This window comes from Salvelinus sp. IW2-2015, linkage group LG7 (genome assembly GCF_002910315.2).
Source record: "Salvelinus sp. IW2-2015 linkage group LG7, ASM291031v2, whole genome shotgun sequence".
Classification (NCBI taxonomy): Eukaryota; Metazoa; Chordata; class Actinopteri; order Salmoniformes; family Salmonidae; genus Salvelinus; species Salvelinus sp. IW2-2015.
Genome location: NC_036847.1, coordinates 6,519,052 through 6,540,979, shown reverse-complemented (window position 1 = coordinate 6,540,979; position 21,928 = coordinate 6,519,052). Strand labels below are relative to the sequence as shown.

At 45.2% G+C, this 21,928-nt stretch overlaps 1 protein-coding gene across 1 annotated transcript; it reads left to right on the top strand.

Moving 5' to 3' along the window:
* The first annotated feature begins 3,550 nt into the window (after window positions 1–3,550).
* dalrd3 (DALR anticodon binding domain containing 3) lies at window positions 3,551–17,571 on the top strand. Its single transcript, XM_023990783.2, has 13 exons — window positions 3,551–3,956; window positions 5,081–5,385; window positions 5,575–5,882; window positions 6,512–6,570; window positions 6,936–7,037; window positions 11,650–11,714; window positions 11,980–12,038; window positions 12,680–12,762; window positions 13,146–13,272; window positions 16,181–16,239; window positions 16,542–16,658; window positions 16,999–17,067; window positions 17,420–17,571. The coding sequence occupies exons 1-13, from the start codon at window positions 3,726–3,728 to the stop codon at window positions 17,537–17,539; spliced, it is 1,704 nt and encodes a 567-aa protein (XP_023846551.1). The 5' UTR covers window positions 3,551–3,725; the 3' UTR covers window positions 17,540–17,571.
* Window positions 17,572–21,928: the final 4,357 nt, after the last annotated feature.

Genomic DNA, 21,928 nt, shown 5'->3' with positions numbered 1-21,928 from the left:
GTCATGGCTCACATTAACACCATTATTCCAGAAACCCTAGACCCGCTCAAACAGATCCACAGATGATGCAATCTCTATTACACTCCACACTGCCCTTTCCCATCTGGACAAAATGCTATTCATTGACTATATCTCAGCGATCAACACCATAGTGCCCTCAAAGCTCATCAATAAGCTAAGGACCCTGGGACTACACACCTCCCTCTGCAACTGGATCCTGGACTTCCTGATGGGCCGCCCCCAGGTGGTAAGGGTAGGTAACAACACATCTGCCACGCTGATCCTCAACACTGGAGCCCCTCAGGGGTGCGTGCTCAGTCCCGTCCTGTACTCCCTGTTCACCCACGACTGCATGGCCAGGCACAACTCCAACACCATCATTAAGTTTGCAGACGACACAACAGTGTCGCCTGATCACTGACAACAATGAGACAGCGGATAGGGAGGAGGTCAGAGACCTGGCCGGGTGGTGCCAGAATAACAACCTATCCCTCAACATAATGAAGACAAAGGAGATGATTGTGGACTACAGGAAAAGGAGGACCGAGCACGCCCCCATTCTCATCGACGGGGCTGCAGTGGAGCAGGTTGAGAGCTTCAAGTTCCTTGGTGTCCACATCACCAACAAACTAGAATAGTCCAAACACACCAAGACAGTTGTGAAGAGGGCACGACAAAGCCTATTCCCCCTCAGGAAACTGAAAAGATTTAGCATGGGTCCTCAGATCCTTAAAAGGTTCTAAAGCTACAACATCGATAGCATCCTGACTGGTTGCATCACTGCCTGGTACGGCAACTGCTCAGCCTCCGACCGCAAGGTTCTACAGACGGTAGTGCGTACGGCCCAGTACATCACTGGGGCCAAGCTGCCTGCCATCCAGGACCTCAATACCAGGCGTGTCAGAGGAAGGCCCTAAAAATTGTCAAAGATTCCAGCTACCCCAGTCATAGACAGTTCTCGCTGCTACCGCATGGCAAGCGGTACCAGAGCGCCAAGTCTAGGACCAAAAGGCTTCTCAACAGCTTTTACCCCCAAGCCAGACTCCTGAACAGCTAATCAAATGGCTACCCGGACTATGCATTGTGTCCCACCACTTTACTTACTTATGTGTCTTTACTTATCTATTGTTAACCTAATACCTATTTTTTACTTAAAAACTGCACTGTTGGTTAAGGGCTTGTAAGTAAGCATTTCACTGTAAGGTCTACACCTGTTGTATTCGGCGCACGTGACAAATAACTTTGATTTGAGGTAGTTCTCTGCAAAGTCAATATGCACAATGATATCCTCTTTCCCCAGATTCTCTTTTAATTATTTCAGTTTGGAGTATTGGTGTCGAATGTTGTACACGTGTTTCACATACTTCTCTTTCAATCCTTTGGAGATGTCCTCCAGTACAATCTGCAGTGTGCCACCTATCTTTTATTTTACTGTCAAATGTACAGTGAACTTCTCCATGTTTCCCTCTTTGCTTTTCTTCTCTCTCTCCAGCTTTGTTTTTCCACTCAAACCACCATGTCTGCATCAAAGTCAGATGTTTTAAGCTCTTTTGCTTGGCAAAGGAAGCACTCTCTGTACATGCATTCTTTCTTCAGGTTCTCACAGCACAAAGACTCAATAAGGTTCTCAATGTTGCTGCAGCTGATCACTTTGTGATGCTGTAGTTTGTCCACCATGTACTGGAGGTTGGCGTGGGTTTTGCAGAGGCATGTGTCCCTATCCTGGACTGTTGGCTTGACAACCCAAAAAGGACACATTTTGCAGAATTCATAGTAGGAAATGTGAATCTCTGAATATTCCCTCTTAAACTTCTGATAAAGGTTCTGAATTGTGCCATTCAAGAAGCACTTCTGCTTTTCCTTCTTGTTCCTCGTTATTTTGTCATTTTTCCATGTTGTTGCTCTTCTGTTGTCATCAAGTTCATAGAATCTAGGGGTTTTCTCTTCTGTGGCTATGCTAATTCCGTTACACTGATTTTTTCCTGGAGTATTGAAGACTTGATGGCCTGTTTTCATTTGTCCTCATTGCTTTTGGTGAAAATCAAAATTTTGCGGCATTGACCAGGCCATACTTTCTCAGAATGTTGCCACTGAGCATTTTTGAAGCCACTTGTTTGTCCTTGGCACTGGTAAATTTGTTGATACTTTTGCTTTACCTCTGCAATGATGGCATATTGACACAATAAAATCCTTCTCAAGTTCTTTGGAGTTTCCTTCATTTGCTGTTAAGGCTTTGTGGAATCTTGTCTCACCAGTTTCTTCATCAGTCGATCATACCTTTTTTTGCATTTCTCAGCTTTCCGCAAATCATTATCAAGTTTGACATTTACCATGTAAAGATCTTTGTATGTTTTTGAGCGACTTCTTCCAACATTTTTCCTTCCAGCAAGTATTCGACTACTCATTTACGTTGCAGACAATGAGGAAGGGGTATCAGGGCTTGCATCAGTGTCAGGTAAGTTAGGGGCAGGTATGTTGGCCTCATGTTCTGGCTGCAAGTCATCTGGTGACTGAGGTGGTGTGTTGCCTGATAGGTAGGTCTCCATTGCAACTGTTCTCTTTAAAGTCTGTCTTCTTTTCCGTTGGTTGCATTTCCATTGCCTTCTCTTGTTTCTTTGTTCTGCTTTGTAAGCTCAGAGATAGATTTCACTTCTCCCTTCTCTTTTTATTCCCAGTATTTCTCCCTGTCTTTTTGCAGATATTCCTGGTATCGTATAGGATAATTTTTTATTTTGCTTCTATATGTCTGTAATTTCTAAAATATACTTAAGTATCAAAAGTAAAGTATAAATAATTTCAAATTCCTTATATGAAGCAAACCAGATGGCACCATTTTCCAGTTTTTTAAATGTACGGTTAGCCAGGGTTACGCTCCAACACTCAGACATAATTTACAAACAAAGCTTGTGTTTAGTGAGTCCTCTTGATCAGAGGCAGAAGAGATGACCAGCCATGTGATATACTGTCACAATATGTTTCCATGGTAACTAAATTAACATTCTCTTGAAAAAACTTTATTAATGAGGAATTTGTCCTCAGTTGTGGAAATGACACCACTACCTAAAGGCAGGTATATTTTGTTTAAAAACAATATAAAGAGTATACTCACAATACATATTGATATAGATTTAATTTAATCTTTCTCTAGTAGATAACATTAATAATTAATTACACATTATATAATGTTTTCTCATAGAAAAATATAGTAGAAGGGCAAAACAGTGAACTTGAGGTATAAAATGCATCTGATAAGTAGCTGAAATACTTGATAGAGAGGTGTGAAAAAAAGTATGGGGTGATTGTAGTGTGAACTTAACAAATAAAGAATAACAATTATAATAATTTAAATTAAATAAATCACTGCGAGGACATAGAAGTGCCCGTAGTTGCAGAATCACCATTAAATGACCAACATTGTTGATGAAAGTTTATTTACTATGAATTTCATAGACTGTGCTAAACAGCCAACATTGCCACACACAATATGGCGCCGTAAACTCGCGCTTTTGCCCTGCTTCACAAGGAAACGGGACTCAGGGAAACAACATTTGCACTCTACAGTTCCGCATTGTGGTTATCATGCAGTCATTCACAGCCAATACGAGATCGATCGACTAGAGCCGAGGAACACAATTTTGTCTATTTGAAAAGTTAGCTGTCATAAACACAAATGATTACTATACCGTTTAGCTCAGTTGAAGTGATGATTAGGTTGTGAGTTAGTGATGGAGAACATTGATGAGACACCGTTTCGGATCACCCGTACCGTCCAAGCTCTGGGCTCCGCACTACGGGGAGAGCCTGAAAATGTTCCCGATGCCGGTCAGGGTAGCGGGGACAGAATCTCGAGTGAGCCGGAGAAGCTTTGGTTTAAAGAAAGCAGCTCTAAGAATCTCCAAAACAGGGACTTCTTGTCACCCACTACTGTGCTGAATACGCTTTATGCAGACGGACAGGTCGGTGTGCTAGATAGCTAGCTTCTTAATATTATTATTTAATTCATTTGAACCCCATTATATTTTTCCTTTGAATTGTTTGCAGTTGGGTGCACTGGTTATAACGCATGGGTTGACAGACAGACACACGCACAGTTGACAGCACACGCTTTTCTTCTTGACAGGCTGAAGAGTCTTGAGAGATGTGGAGGCTAATTATTTTACCCCGACCTATCTTCAACATCCACTTTATGATTGTGAACCAAATGGAATTAATACATTTTCATATTTGAGACCGTTGACATTGTCCTCATCGACATAACATTTAAACCCTGCGGCAAAAATTATTAACCCATGACTGGCAAATCTAATGTGGGTCACTCACAGCAAAATGTGGCACCGTGTTTTTACATGGGGTCTATCATCTCGCGAGACGATGTTAGCATGGCATCGCCAAGGCGCTGCGAGGTCACAGACACAAAGTGATAAATCCCACCTATTTGTACAATTTCTCTTCTTAAAGTGTGATTTTCAACCTAACCTTAACCACACTGCTAATGTTATGCCTAACTTTAAATTAAGACCTAAAAGTACATTTTTGTTTTCATACATTTTTATGATATAGACAATTTTGGCTTTGTGGCTGTGGTAACTAGTGGAAACCCGTTGCTGACGCATGCCAGATCTGGATAGGTATTTTATGTATCAGAAAACCACATCATATGTTATAGCAATCTGTCAGTCGATGATGTGGAACTCAACCATTGGTTGATGCATGGTTTGAGAGGGGATCGTGACCAAAGTAGTTGCATGGTTGCGTTCCCTGCTCAGACGTTGCATGCGTGCCCGACGTCATCGACTGTGCCGTCGGGCACCAGATTGCTATATCATATGATGTGGTTAGCTGATACGTAAATTACCTATCCAGGCATTGTAAGATCTGGCATGTGTCAGCAACGTCTGAGCAGGGGAACAGAACAGACTCATGCAGTAGGCAAATTAGGTCTATCCCACTGAAGGCAGAAGGCTACTACTACTGCAGTATTGTTTTTGACTGTGTGATTGATAGTGTATATGTCTTAGAATTTGAGAAGAACTGTCTGCAATCCATGGACAGTATGTAAGTGTGATGTGTTTGTGTCTAGGTTCCCCCAGTAGTGATGGGTAGAGTGCTGTCTCTGAAAGGGTGTGGGGTTCTCCCTGTGGCTGGTGGGGAGGTCATGGGAGAGGGGCTGAGGGTGCGGGTCGACCGGATTGCTGCGTTTCAGAAGGTCCTGAGTGACGCGTCGGTATACCTGAAGCCTCCTTGCCAGAGACAGAGGTGTGTGATGCTCAACTGCCCCGCCCTGCACCCCAAACCAAATTTACCCTCCCCTGACACCCTCACGCTGGGGCAACTACGCACTGTGCTGCTGACTGACCACTTAGGGGCGCTACTGAGGAGACAGGGGTGAGTTAGGACATGGTTTGATAACTCATCTGGCATTATGTCACTGTCCAGTACATTGTATGTATCCGCGTTGTGTATGTTCATGCAGTATGTGCCGGCTTGGTTAAATATGTGTTATACTGAGTATAGAGGGTTTTGCATTCTCACCATATCATATATCAGTGTTGGTAACTTCCKTGTTTTTCTCAGGTTTACTGTGTCCTGCTGCCCTGTGCTGCCTGAAGATAGCAACATCATCGTCTTCCTCCGAATACTTGGCGTCGATTGGCCGTCAGTGCCGGTCAGCTGGACCAATGACGAGAGAGAGGAGAAGATGTTGGAGGCTTTACAGAATTCCCCATACAAAGAAAGAGAGGAGACAGATGGAGGAAGGAGAGAGAGTGAAGGAAAGAAGATGGAGGGAGAGAAGGAGTGGGGGACGCTCAGGGTGAACTTGAAGAGGGTGTTTCAGGAGGAGCAGCTGCCAGGGTATGACCCCAGCCTTGGTACCTGTACAGGTGAGACATGAAGGATCTTTGACCTAGGTTAGCACCTGGGGATTGGTTGTAAACGTGTTAACCTGAGATTAACACATTCATTGGCAAAGACAGAAGGTTTGGGTCAAATTGGTCTGTAAGGCGTCTAGGTGTAGCAGGTAAGGCGGAGTCAGGCTCAGGACACAGAGATGAGTAATTCACATAACTTTACTCAAAACAACAAATATTCCAAGAAGGAAAGTAATCAAGCTCACAAAATACAGACCAACTTACAACGAACAAACACGCACAAAACCATGGGGGAACCCGAGGGTTAAATAAGGAACATATAATTATGGGAATGGAAACCAGGTGTGTATAATGAAGACAAAAAAAATGGAAAATGAAAAGTGGATCGGTGGCGGCTAGAAAACCGGTGACGTCGACCGCCGAACGCCGCCCGAACAAGGAGAGGGACCAACTTCGGCGGAAGTCGTGGCATGATCAATACAATGGAATTATCTCATATGGAACTAAGTCTATAATATGACGCCTTTAGATATAAAAATTACTGTAATGTAGCCGAGGTAAATAAAACCTCCATAGCTTAACAGTCCATTATAGATTTGACTTAAGGACTGTCTAACATAATTCATGTGATTTATCCTCAGTGCATAGAGACAGTGTGTCTCATCTGGCCCAACTGGACAGGGCTACTGCAGACTGCACAGTGAGTCAAGCTTTCTATTCCCCAACGCTTTAAACATCAAGCTTTACCCGTGTACTACTATAGTAATACTATATCTATAGCCGTGTACTACTATAGTAATACTATATCTATGGCCGTGGACTACTATAGTAATACTATATCTATGGCCGTGTACTACTATAGTAATACTATATCTATGGCCGTGGACTACTATAGTAATACTATATCTATGGCCGTGTTCTACTATAGTAATACTATATCAATGGCCGTGTACTACTATAGTAATACTATATCTATGGCCGTGGACTACTATAGTAATACTATATCTATGGCCGTGGACTACTATAATGTCTCATTTTAGGTTTTCACATCTCTTATTGACCTAGGTATCCACAGCAACTGCGGTACATGTCACTTCCTGTCAGGATGAGTTCCGTCAGCAGCAGATAGCGATGCTATGGAGAGCCAGCGGTGCAACAGTGACACAGGTTTGTTTGACAGAACGACACATTAACTAACACATAATGGTGATCTGTGCTTCACCATCACAGCAGGTTGGTGGCACCTTAATTGTGGAGGACGGGCTCGTGGCAATATCTGGAGGGGAATCAGTGGAATGGTATCGAATACATCAAACACATGGTTTCTATGTGTTTGATGCATATCCATTTGTTCCGTTCCAGTCATTTTTATAAGCCGTCCTCCTCTCAGCAGCCTCCACTGTTCACCATACTAACCAAAAGAGGTGCACCCAGGGGTGAAAGTAAGCCGATGTGGTCCGGTACAGAGTACCGGCAAAATAAATASTGCCGAAACAGCTTACCGGTAAAATATGAGACTATCACAATAATTAAAACAAAGATGGAAAGAAAACTAGGCTATTTCACAATCATTTATCATTACCGCCTGTCAGCCGCATGAGAAATTAGCGAATAGTCTTGAAAATGGGTGGTATGCGCTTTAAAATGCAGTGTGGTTGGAGATGAACACAAACATTTTGCCAAGGCAGAGATGACTGGCTGCCGAGACTGAGACCCGCTCGGACAACAGTGGACACATCAAACAATTCAGGCTGTGAATTGTGTCCCAAATGACAATCACAGAATGACATGACACTTTTTGGTGTTTTTAGAGACGTCTCGTTCCATTCGTCAAATGGCGGGTGCACAGCGCACTGTTTTTGATGCTGGAATTATGCCGGACGAATGTGCGCAGCTAGCCTACTTTTTCAAGTGAATTGTTTGACAATCAGATGAAAAGGTAATACATTTTTACAGCTAAATGACTTGTCGTTACTGTTACTCCCATGCAAGCACGTGTATGCATAGGATGTCCTGTACTGGGAAGAAATGAAATCTACTTTCTCCACTGGGTGCACCAATACATTTGTCTGACGACTGATCCAAGTACCAAGTGCTTACTCTTGAGGATCAGCCGATGCCTACCAAGTTTCTATCACTCTAAATGTCAAGCTCCTGCCTCCAACCCTGGGAAACTATTCTCCACGTTCTCCTCCCTCCTCAATCCGCCACTTCCCTCCCTCTCTGTGGGCGACTTTGTCAACCACTTTGACAAGAAGGTTGGCGACATCCGCTCCTCATTCACTCAGCCTACTGAGCCCACTGGTCCCACTCACACAGAACTACGCTACGCCTTGACCTCTTTCTCCCTTCTCTCTTCCTGCCACTAGTGATGTCCAGCCACCCGACAACCTGCCCCTCTTGACCCCATCCCCTCGTCCCTTCTCCAGACCATCTCTGGAGACCTTCTCCCATTTCTCACTTCCTTCATGAACTCATCCCTGACTGTTTCCCCATCTGACTTTAAGATGGCCAGAGTCGCTCCCCTCAAGAAGCCAACACTCGACCCCTCTGACGTCGAAAACAACAGACTGGTATCCCTTCTTTCTTTTCTTCCCAAAACACTTGATTGTTCGGTCTCTGACCAACTCTCTTGTTATCTCTCTCAGAACTTCTTGAACCTTAACTAGTCCTTCTTCAAGGCCGCTCGCTCAACTGAGACCGCTCTCCTCTGTGTCTGCTCTGCCAAAGCTGACTCTCTCTCCTCTGTTCTTATCCTCCTAGATCGATCCGTTGCCTTCGACACCGTGAACCAATAGATCCTCCTTCCTGTCTCAGGCTCTGCACACTCCTGGATTGCATCCCACCTGGCAGGTCGCTCTCACCAGGTGGCGTGGATAGGATCTGTGTCTGCATCATTTGCTCTCACTGCTGYTGTCGCCCAGGTCTCGGTTCTAGGCCCCCTCCTCTTTTCTCTTTACCCCAAGCTCTTTACCCCAAGCTCTGTCATCCTCACATGGTCTCTCCTGTCATTGCTATGCAGATGACACTCATATACTCTTCTCTCCCCCCCCCCCCTGGAGACATGCATCTCTGCGTGCTTGGCAGACATCTCAGCTTGGATGTCGGCCCACCACCTCAAGCTCAACTTCGACAGAACGTGTTTGACAACTCCAAGGTGTTCCCCTCCCAGAGTGCAAAGAACCTTGGCGTGACCCTGGATAAACTCCCTGTCGTTCTCTGCAAACATCAACGCAGTGACTCGCTCCTGCAGGTTCATGCTCTACAACATTCGTAGAGTACGACCTTTCCTCACACAGGAAGTGGGGCAGGTCCTAATCCAGGCATTTGACATCTCCCGTCAAGACAACCGCAACTCTCTGTTGGCTGGGCTCCCCGCTTGTGCCATCAAACCAGAGTATATGAGCGGAGCTGGAGCAGAGCGTGCCCAATTTGACTGGAGCGAGATTCTCAAAGGCTGGAGCATCGGCCTTCTCGCCCGCTCCAATTTCGCTCCAGTAGCGCTCACTTCATGAGCTCAGGGCATGCCCGGTCCAGCATGCATTTGTAGTCTACTTGTGTGCTGCTATAACCCCTTAATGTCATGGAGTTCGCTAAATATGTCCATAAAGAAACTGATAAAACACACAGGTGCAAAGTCAAGGTGACTTATAAAGATGAGGACCAAGAGAAAGAGAGGGAGTGCGGTGGTGTAGAGTCCACAACTAAATAATCATTGTGGAATCTGAAAAGACACGTATCCCGAAAGCATGATAGTGCACTTACTATGTGCACATGCTAAAAGAAAGGAACGAGCTGGGTAGATAACTAAGTGTGTCATTATAGCAATGTATTTCTAAACTAAACATCAGATCTCTTAAACGTTTAAGCACATTTTTTGTTCTATTATCTATACAATAGGCCATAATTGATTTTGGGCCCGTTAGGCCTGGCATGTTCCCACGTTCAAGGAGCTTTCCATTTTGATTGGGTTATTTTGCCTAAAAAACTTTAGGCCTACCTATAGAAAAAGTAATAAAAAAACAACTCTGCATCTCTGCCCAACCAGGCAAGAATGGCCAAAAGAGTGTTTATCATCCCCAGTGGCTCAACAAGTGTGGAGAGGATATTCTCTGCTGCTGGCCTGCTCTCCAGGCACCATCGCATGAAACCACAGACTGGCCAAACTCATGTTTCTAAAAATGTATTCTAAAAATGAATTCAAACGCACTAATAAGTAATTTCTCATTTAATTTGTATTTAATTCTAAGTAAATCACAGCCTATATGTGCAATTTATAGACTATAATGATTTAATACAACAAAATGTCGTTTAAATGGTGAGCGCTTTATGTCCCTACCAGCCTATTGTCACACTCGCAAATGCTTCACTGTGTATTTATTTGTAGGCTATAGCCTTGAAATAATAGAGCCTAAATAATTCCTTCTTAGGCTCCCTTGTCTGGCTCCTGACCTATTTAAAGTGCTGTTTAATATGACATGTATCCTATTTGAAATTATGTGTGCTTCTTACATTCAGCTTTTCATGTTTATTCAAATACTTTTCATTCAAATCCATATGGTTTGGTTTCAATACTTCAAAACCAAATGGTTGGTCCAGGTAGTCACAAAAATAGATGGGTGTTGGTAAAATTGTGATTTTAATGAATGGAGCGAATTTGGAGCGGAAGTTTTTGTTGTTGTGAGTGCGGAGCGGTTTTTAACGGAGCGGTTGGAAAGGACATGGAGCGCTCAACTCCGCTCACATGCTCTGCATCGAACCCATGCAACTTATCCAGAATGCCGCAGCCCACCTGGTGTTCAGCCTTCCTAAGGACTTCCATGTCACCCCGCTCCTCCGCACACTCCACTGGCTTCCAGTCGAAGCTTGCATCCACTTCAAGACCATGGTACTTGCCTATGGAGCAGCAAGGGGAACTGCCCCTCCCTACCTTCAGGCTATGCTCAAACCCTACACCCCCAACACGAGCACTCTGTTCTGCCACCTCTGCTCTCGTGGCCCTCCCACCCCTATCTGAGGGCAGCTCCCATTCAGCCCAGTCGAAGATCTTCTTTGTCCTGGCACCCCAATGGTGGAACAAGCTTCCCCCCTAAAGTCAGGGGGAAAATGTCTGAAACCCGACCTCTTTGAAGAGTATCTTTAAAGCTAAAATATGTAACTTATTGGGCGACCCGACCAAATTCACATAGAAATGTGTGTTATAGATCTGTCATTCTCATTGAAAGCAAGTCTAAGAAGCAGTAGATCTGCTTTCTGTGCGCTATTTTTATGCTGCCAGTTCTTTTAAGTTTAGTTTTTGCGTCTTTTACTTTCGGTTTTGTACACCAGCTTCAAACAATATTTAGCGTTATAAAAATAGATTTCACAGTGTTTTAGATGTTACAATGGTTCTCTACACTATAGTTGATTGTTTTGTCACATTAACTGAAATTAGGCAAACTATTAGAATTTTAGCAACCAGGAAATGAGGGCGTGATTTCTGCATAATGCAGCTGTAAATAACTCCAAAATGAAAGAAAATGGCACCGACTTTGCTGATTTTAAATACTTTGTTGAGGGAAAATGTACTTAAAACGATTGTGATGGGTTGTTGTCTCACCTAGCTATCTTAAGATATGCACTAATTGTAAGTTGCTCTGGATAAGAGCGTCTGCTAAATTACTAAAATGTCAAATGATTGACTATTGCTTCATGCATCCACAAAACAGTTTCTCAACCTATCCTGGCTGCAACCAGATACACTATGAGTGAAGCAGTTTTCCCTCTTTCTGTTTCTCAGAGGCATCTAGTTTGTGGACCGGTGAAGACTCCTGGAAGTCACCTCAGTGCAGCCCAGTATCTCCAGTAAGAACTACATCTAGTTTTATCCATTCTCTTTAGTCCCAGCACCTAAGTATATCACTCTTTAGTCCCAGCACCTAAGTATATCACTCTTTAGTCCCAGCACCTAAGTATATCACTCTTTAGTCCCAGCACCTAAGTATATCACTGTGCTCCACCGTCTGCTCGAAGGTAGTCTTTTCAGATCTCAAATGTAGTCTCTACAGATCTCCTCGAGCCTCTGTATGTGTGTCTGTCTCATCGGGTCTTTGTTCGCCCTGTCCTATAGACTGAGAAGAGTGCAGATGAAGGAGGCCTCAGAGATGAAGTACGGCGAACAAGTCAAAGGTGAGTGTGCTCAATTTGTCTGAAGTGCATTTTGTAACGCGTGTGTACTTTTTAATGTGTATGAGAGGCACTGATTTGTATGATTAGGCAGTGGTGAAAAGTACTTAAGTAAAAATACTTTAGTGTGCTACTTAAGTAGTTTTGGGGGGTATCTTTACTATTTCTAATTTTACTTTTGCTTCAATACATTCCTAAAGAAAAGAATGTACTTTTTACTCCATACATTTTCCCTGACACCCAAAAGTACTCGTTACATTTTGACAGGAAAATGGTCCAATTCACTTCTGGTCATCRCTACTGCCTCTGATCTGGTGGACTCACTAAACATAAATGCTTTGTTTGTAAATTAATGTCTGAGTGTTGGAGTGGGCTCCTGACTATCCGTAAATAAATAAAAAACAAGAAAATGGTGCCGTCTGGTTTGCATAATATAAGAAATTTGAATGAATGAATACATTTACTTTTGATACTTAAGTATATTTAAAACCAAATACGTTTAGATTTTTACTCAAGTACTATTTTACTGGATTATTTTCTATTAAGGTATCTTTACTTACACTCAAGTAGAGCATTTGAGTACTTTTTCCACGACTGATTAGGGTATGTGATTTCTTTCCTTAATACTCCAAATCATTTTCCAGGCCAGAGTTGGGATGACATCATCAAGGTCATGACCTCAGCCACTGTGAGGTTTGAGCTACTCTCAACGGTCCATATGAGCCCGGTGAGTCTTAGCTGTGCCACTAGAGATTCTGGGTTCGAGTCCTGGCTCTGTTGCAGCCGGGCGCTTCCGGGAGACCCATGGGGTGGCGCACAATTGTCCGGGTTCGGGTCGGGCTTGGCCGACAGGGATGTCCTTGTCCCATTGTGCACTAGCGACTCCTGTGGCGAGCCGGGCGTTGTGCATGCTGACACGGTCCCTAGGTGTACGGTGTTTCCTCTGACACATTGGTGCGGCTGGCTTCCGGGTTAAGTGGGCAATGTGTGTGTGTGTGTGTGTGTGTGTGTGTGTGAACTGCCTACCTTGCTCTCCAGGGGGTTTGTGCCTGGCTGGTGTTGTGTTGAGTCAGAGCTGACTGGCAGACTGACAACTGTTTTAACACACAGGTCACCCTGGACGTGCAGAGGGAAGGCAGTGTGTCCACCAAAGGCCCCAGAGGCGGAGTCTTCGTCATGTACAACTGTGCTCGGCTCCACACCCTCTTTGACAGTTACGAGCGAGGCATGGAGAAGGGTGAGACACGCAAGGCAACATGATGATGATATGGTCATATAGTAGATGTGACTGGCTTATCCGAAGTGACTCACAGTACTGTATATTTCTAGTCCAACCACAATCTAACACTTCCACACCCAACTGAACCACACAGTTGAACATACACTACCAATATATAATAATATCAATCCAAATGTTATTAGTCACATGCGCCGAATACAATAGTGAAATGCTTACTTACGAGCCCCTAACCAACAGTGCAGTTTAAAAAAATACCGATAAGAATAATAGATAAAAGTAATTAAAGAGCAGCAGTAAAAAATAACAATATATACAGGGGGGTGCCGGTACAGAGTCAATGTGCGGGGGCACCGGTTAGTTGAGGTAGTATGTACATGTAGGTAGAGTTAATTAAAGTGACTATGCATAGATGACAACAAAGAGTGTCAGTGGCGTTGAGGGGGAGGGGGCAATGCAAATAGTCTGGTAGCCATTTGACTAGATGTTCAGGAGTCTTATGGCTTGGAGGTAGAAGCTGTTTAGAAGCCTCTTGGACCTAGACTTGGCGCTCCGGTACCGCTTGCCGTGTGGTAGCAGAGAGAACAGTCTATGACTAGGGTGGCTGGAGTCATTGACAATTTTTAGGGCCTTCCTCTGACACCGCCTGGTATAGAGGTCCTGGATGGCAGGAAGCTTGGCCCCAGTGATGTACTGGGCWGTTCGCACTACCCTCTGTAGTGCCRTMCGGTCYGAGGCCGAGCAGTTGCCATACCAGGRAGTGARGCAACCAGTCAYGATGCTCTCGATGGTGCAGCTGTAGAACCTTTTGAGGATCTGAGGACCCATGCCAAATCTTTTCAGTCTCCTGATGGGGAATAGGTTTTGTCGTGCCCTCTTCACAACTGTCATGGTGTGCTTGAACCATGTTCATTTGTTGGTGATGTGGACACCAAGGAACTTAAAGCTCTCAACCTGCTCCACTGCAGCCCCGTTGATGAGAATGGGGGCGTGCTCAGTCCTCTTTTTCCTGTAGTCCACAATCATCTCCTTTGTCTTGATCACGTTGAGGGAGAGGTTGTTWTCCTGGCACCACATGGTCAGGTCTCTGACCTCCTCCCTATAGGCTGTCTCGTTGTTGTCGGTGATCAGGCCTACCACTGTTGTGTCGTCGGCAAATTGAATGATGGTGTTGGAGTCGTGCCTGGCCGTGCAGTCATGAGTGAACAGGGAGTACAGGAGGGGACTGAGCACGCACTCCCGAGGGGCCCCTGTGTTGAGGATTAGCGTGGCAGATGTGTTGTTACCTACCCTRACCACCTGGGGGCGGCCCGTCAGGAAGTGCAGGATCCAATTGCAGAGGGAGGTGTTTAGTCCCAGGGTCCTTAGCTTATTGATGAGCTTTGAGGTCACTATGGTGTTGAACGCTGAGCTTTAGTCAATGAATAGCATTCTCACATAGGTGTTCCTTTTGTCCAAGTGGGAAAGGGCAGTGTGGAGTGCAATAGAGATTGCATCATCTGTGGATCTGTTGCGGCGGTATGTTAATTGGAGTGGGTCTAGCGTTTCTCGGATGATGGTGTTGATGTGAGCCATGACCAGCCTTTCAAAGCACTTCATGGCTACAGACGTGAGTGTTACGGGTTGGTAGTAATTTAGGCAGGTTACCTTAGTATTCTTGGGCACAGGCACTATGGCGGTCTGCTTAAAACATGTTGGTATTACAGACTTGGACAGGGAGAGGTTGAAAATGTCAGTGAAGACACTTGCCAATTGGTCAGCGTATGCTCGCAGTACACGTCCTGGTAATCTGGTAATCTGCCCTGCGGCCTTGTGAATGTTGACCTGTCTAAAGGTCTTACTCACATCGGCTGCGGAGAGGGTGATCACACAGTCTTCCGGMACAGCTGGTGCTCTCATGCATGTTTCAGTGTTATTTGCCTCTAAGCGAGCATAGAAGTAGTTCAGCTTGTCCGGTAGGCTTGTGTCACTGGTGAGCTCTCGGTTGTGCTTTCCTTTGTAGTCTGTAATGGTTTGCAGGCCCTGCCACATCCGACGAGCGTCAGAGCCAGTGTAGTACGACTCGATCTTAGTCCTGTATTGATACTTTGCCTGTTTGATGGTTCGTCGGAGTGCATAGCGGGATTTCTTATAAGCTTCCGGGTTAGAGTCCCGCTCCTTGAAAGCGGCAACTCTAGCCTTTAGCTCAGTGCGGATGCTGCCTGTAATCCATGGTTTCTGGTTGGGATATGTACGTACGGTCACTGTGGGGACGACGTCATTCGGTGCACTTATTGATGAAGCCAGTGGCAGATGTGGTGTACTCCTCAATGCCATTGGAGGAATCCCGGAACATATTCCAGTCTGTGCTAGCAAAACAGTCCTGTAGCTTAGCATCTGATTCATCTGACCACTTTTTTATTGATCTAGTCACTGGTGCTTCCTGCTTTAATTTTTGCTTGTAAGCAGGAATCAGAAAGATGGAATTATGGTCAGATTTGCCAAATGGAGGGCGAGGGAGAGCTTTGTATGCATCTCTGTGTGTGGAGTATAGGTGGTCCAGAGTTCTTTTCCCTCTGGTTGCACATTTAACATGCTGATAGAAATTTGGTAAAACTGATTTAAGTTTCCCTGCATTAAAGTCCCCCGGCTACTAGGAGTGCCGCCTCTGGGTGAYCGTTTTGCTTATGGTGGAATACAGCTCATTCAACGCTGTCTTAGTGCCAGCCTCCAACTGTAGTGGTATGTAAACAGCTACAAAGAATATAGATGAAAACTCTCTCAGTAGGTAATACTCTACCRTAGGCGAGCAATAGCTCGAGACTTCCTTAGATATCGTGCACCAGCTGTTTTTTTACAAAAATACTATGTGTACTATGTGTTTATTGTCATGGTGCATGTTCAGTTCCCATGTATTTGCTTCCCACAGGACTTTACCCTGAAATCCCAGAGGGCTCCCAGTTGGACTTCTCAGCTCTAAAAGAAGAGGTAGGCCCACAGTAGGTGTTCTGATCAAGGATCAGTTTGAGCTGGGACCTCCCGAGTGGTGCAGTGGTCTGTAACTGTAACTACCAATTGGATACCATGAAATTGGGGGTAAAAAAAAGATATTTTTTAAAAATGATCAGTTTGACCTTTTTAGGTCATAACTAGATGGACGGGGGATACCTGATCCTAGATCAGCYCTTCTACTCCGAGACGCTTTGTGAATATCTGTGTTTAATTTTTTTTACTTAGGTCTTCTAGAGACTGTTCTACACAGTCATGGTGTCTGTCTTTGTGTTTCACAGGGGGAGTGGCTTCTTCTGTTCAATTACCTCATTCCATTCTCTGAGCTTCTCGACCAATCAGGACAGGCGTTGGAGTGTGATGGAGGAGGGGCCAGAGTCAACCTGAAGACTGAACAGGTGAGGTTTTAAAAGGATATATTTGTAGTGTATTGAAATATCAGTTGATAGCAAAAATGAAAAAACGAAGCAGCTCTTTGGTCCTTTATAAACCTSCAGTATGTAACATATTGTGTGCTATAGACTGGAAAATAAATAAATGTGACTCTGGATGACAACATGATGTTTGCTTCCAACATTAGCGCTAATTTCCTAAAGAAGTTTAGTCCGCTTCGTGTTTTGTTTCCTTGCTACGATACTAACGAGTATCGCGATACTGGTATCYTCCCTGCCCWAYTTGATATAGGTGAATGAATGCTCATACAATGTATGTTTAATGTGTGTGCAATGTGTCTCCCAGATCTGCAAGTTCRTGGTGTCTCTCAGTAAGGATTTTAGCTCCTATTACAACAGAGTCCACGTCCTTGGGGTGAGCAATCAATAATTTTGCCGCTATGTCTGTCTGTCTGTCTGTCTGTCTGTCTGTCTGGTAGTTAAATTAGGTTAAAGTTAGTGGACAGTGCACTGTTAGAGCATGTGTCTCGCAGTATGTAGAATTAAATAAATGTTTGCATGTGTGTTGCCCCCTATTGTTTGACACATGGAGATCCGTGTGTTAACAGCCTCTGGTCATCCATAACAGGCCTGAAAACATGGCGTACTGGCAGACAGCACAGCTGATTTGGATTTAAACTGATTAAAGTTCCCACGTAGTTCAGTCCATAACGTTTAACCTCAATCTGTCTCTCTCCCTCTGTCCCCCTCTCTTCCCTTCTCTAAAGGAGCCGTTGCCTCACCTCTTCAATCAGATGTTCTGTCGGCTGCAGTTGTTGAGAGCACTGAGAGAGCTCTACCATCGCGCGTTGGATACTCTTCACCTTCCTCCCATCCGGCAGCTATAGCCACAAATACCCTAACTATAGCCCCAACAAATGCCCCCAAAATACCCTAACTGTAGCCCCGAATATAGCCCCAACAAATTCCCCCAAATACTCCAACTAACGCCCCATGAACTGCCCCAAATATAAGGCCCAATATCGGCCGTAAATTATCACTAGCCTATCCCCTACATGAAATACACATATAAATGTCACTTTTACTGCCCAAAGGTGGTACTSTACTGTAGCTATTATTAGGCTTTTATCTCCCCCCCAATTAAAACCCTGTGAAGTCCTCACGTACTTARGTATATGTGACATACACCTTGTATTACACCCAGTCTATTTACTGTTGATGAAAGAAACTGTATAGATCATTTMCCCCCCTCTGTGAAGTCTTGGTCTCCCCAGACGTATCACCAGTATCTCTGATGTACCACAGACGCAGCCTCTACCGGAGACCCTCACTGCCTTTGAACCAATGAACATCTACCTGTCTTCAGTCTTCCCTTTTATGATACCATAGACACTATTCCGCTAACAGACACTGCCCTAGAGCCATAGATACAGTATTTACACACTCTGCATGTACACCGTGTAAGCACTGCCCCCGCCCTCATCACTAGATATTGCTCCTGGCCACCATGAGCCATTTACTGTCCCCTTCCCCTCCTACTTGAATAATACAAATATATATATTTCATTGGAACTGGCTGTGTCAGTATTATATATATATACTGTGGTAAACCGTGGAGGTGTTGGGTTGAGCGTGTGTAACCGATGTGAAATGGCGAGCTAGTTAGCGGTGGTGCGCACTAATAGCGTTTCAATCGGTGACGTCACTCGGTCTGAGACKTTGAAGTAGTTGTTCCCCTTGCTCTGCAAGGGCCGCGGCTTTTGTGGAGCGATGGGTAACGATGCTTCGAGGGTGTCAGTTGTTGATGTGCGCAGAGGGTCCCTGGTTCGAGCCCAGGAAGGGGCGAGGAGTGGGACGGAAGTTATACTGTTACACGTGCAGAGATTGACACAGAGACAGGGAGGCTTTAGTCCGCAAAAACAACTTTACTAAGACAGAAGAGAAATAACTTAGGTTTTGCTCGGTCTTCCTTCTCTCTCTTAACTGGTGTCCGTCTCTCTTCCTTCTCTCCCGACGTGTGCCATCGTGCTCCTTTTATTTAGCCTCCACGGCTGGTTGGCACTTTCCTCTAATTACCTCCACTTAGCTATCCGTGTCGGGGTGCCCAGCTCCCGTATTCCCAGCAGAGGGAGCCAACGTCGCCTCACGTACCTCCCCTCTATTACCATCCCCCGGGGTAGACCTCCTGGGATACCACAATATATATAATGCAGCTATACAGTATATGGAATGATATATGTGACATAGACTAACCCACCACCACCACAGTACTTCTCTTGTGCCAAAGTACTATACAGTACTGTCCCAGATCCCAGTTCTCCATTGTCGCTCTGTGCCATATCTTGGACTGTTATTATTGTGTACGTTTGTGTGTTGGTGGTGACCCGAGCTTTACACGGACTCGCACTCTCTCTCTCTCCCACAATGTTGTCAACGGTCCATCGGGCCAATCTATTTTACACCTAGATCAATAAATGAGTGTTGACCTCGGTGACCCCGCTGCCGTGTGTGTTAAGATGCGTGTTAAGGTTTGTATATGTACCACATTGCAGCACCGTGTGCAGCTGTTTGTTGTTCATGTTAAGTGTGATGAGTTACGGGGCAAGTCTATAAATGGTTGCATAACGCCTGGGGATTACGGAAATAATTGGTTATGAGTATAATTAATTTGTAGGCCATATTAGATCACTTCCCCCATCATAGCGCTTATATAAAAAGATTTGTGGATGCTCAAGTTCACGCAAGGCAATTAAAATGGACGCCGGGGCCACGCAATTAGAAACTTATCCACATTGACGGCTATAGCGAATAATTGGTGGTTCGGCCCTCTCGTCATTAGCTGGTCCTGCCACATCATGCTCTATGCTCTCTGTATGTCAAACTGAGTGATTCTTTTTCCCCCTCCGCTGGAGTCCTTTTGATCCCCCCCCCCATAATGAGACGGGAACAGCTGGCCTTGGAGCTCTCCTCCCAACACAGCCACCACGGGACCAATTCATTAGGGCACACGGTAGCAATGTAAAACGAGTCTTTGTGATTGGGAAGGTTTTCTGACGTCAGACCAAAGGTCTTGAGGCAGGCAGGGTTTTCCAGGGTGCGACACTAAGTTCAGTGTTACGCTGACTGCKTTTATGTGGGGAATCGGCTGTTTCTAACGTCTGTTTATCCATTTCGCAGGGGAATATACGTTCCCCCCCCATAGTTGATTAACCATTCTCTTTCATATCTGTGAGTTAGCGCATACACAGATTACCATCTGACTGTCTAGATTTCTGGTCCAACATGCTATGACTTCAGCTTTTTTTTTCTGGGAATAGACTGGTTATTACAGTTTGAAAACAATTTGTGCGTGTGTGTGTGTGCAGAAGTGTGTGAGTGTGTTCCCATTACCCACAGCCAATGAGTTAAAAGAGTGGACTAGAAGTCTGACGAGACTAGGCAGGAGTGGTGCAGTACACGAACATAGCCACAGGGTGGAGCTCTACTGACAGATATTTTCCGCCAGCCTTGTTTTGCATCTCCTATCAAAGCGTCCCAATTCTCCTACCCTACCTGCTTGTCAATCACTCCCCTCGGGCCTCGGTTGGCCAGAGACAATAGAGGGAGGAGAGAGAGAGAAAAAGGGACGTGAACATGAAAGTAGTTCAGAAACAGAGGGATGGATACAGAAAGCGAAAGCAGAGCACACAGTCATCGCTATGAGCAAATCTACTGTCTTAAAGGAGGGAGAAAACAGAGAGATGAATGAGGTCAGGGATGCTCGTGAGTGTAGAGTGATTCTTTGTGGTTGCCAGGGAGAGAGAGAGAGAGCAGGAGAGAGAGCACAGGAGGGCGGGAGAAAAAGAGGGAGCGAGGGAGTAGGCTAGGCTACTGATATTGATGGGTATTTAAGTGCTTTGACTGAGTGTGGCTGGGCATACCCAACCGAGCCAGGAAATGACAGGATGAGAGACTGGGGGTTGGAGGGAGGCTAACTGAGACTTGAGGAGCAGACAGACACTGTCACAGTGCCAGACGACTCAAATGATGTCTTAACACAAACAACACAATGACTGATATCAGTCAGAACAGCCAGGATATTTCCTACTTAATGTGCTTGTTAAATGAGTCACAGATCCTCTGAGGGAGTGGTGACTGTGAGGAAGAGATTCTACTGAGGGATAATATAAATGGTATTTTATAACGCAGCGGGTTATTTTCAAGGGAACGTGGCTCCTGTCGAGCGTGTCCCAGAGTGCCTTTGAATGTGCAGGGTGTGGTGAGAGGAGAGCGTGTGACTTTGTGGGGGTTGGTTGATGGTAGGGGCAGGGGCCCGGAGATGGATAGATTGAATCAGATAAACTCCTCATGCAACAGCTGTCATCCAGCCCTTCTCCCCCTCTCTCTCGCCCTCTCTCTCCCCCTCTCTTTCGCCCTCTCTCTGCCGCTCTCGTTCTGCGGCTCCCTTTGCTTTCTCTCCTCCTCGCTCTACCCTGGTTGAATACAAAATAGGGAACTGGTTGAACTTGATTTTGCTGTGTACTGGATACCTAACTGTGAGCAAATGAGACAGACCATCCATTGTTTGAATGAATCCCCGAATTAGTACATTATGATTATAACTGTGTATCATTTTGTATTTCCTGATTCTGTTCTTTCGGACATGTTTATGTACGCATGTGAGTGCGCGCGTAGGTCTACCCTCTTCACATATTCACAGGCCAAGAAAATAGGCTGAAGGCTGCTTGATACTGTATCTGATCAGATCACGTTACTGTTCATGGGTATTGATCTTCTCACAGCACTTTGGTTTAATCCAATATCCTCTTAACCACCCTCTCAACCAGCCACGTGGTGAGGAAGCTCCTATATCAAACTAACTGCACATCCAGCAATAATGATTTACAGTCAGCATGAGGCCGGGGCTGCGAGGACGCCCTGCTGGGTTCAAGTCCTCCAGGACCCTAGTTGAATAGCTCTGCTTATAGGGATAATACACTTCTTTAGTTAATGCTAATAAAGTCCCATAAAGGCCTAGGGATAGAGATCCGTCCATTCAGCTGCTGCTGCTGCTGGATCCGTCCATTCAGCTGCTGCTGCTGATCCAATTTGGATTAGTCAGGTTCCCGTCTGAAATGGATCCAGTGTGACCCGGGCCGGTGGCTGCCAGGTGCCAGGCTGATGCAACCCAGACCACAGTAGTGTGATAGGGATCCTCCATCCAGCCTGATCTCACTTGACTGTGATCCAGTTAGGGTTAGATCCAGCCTGACAGCGCCGTGGCTCTGCTAGCTCTC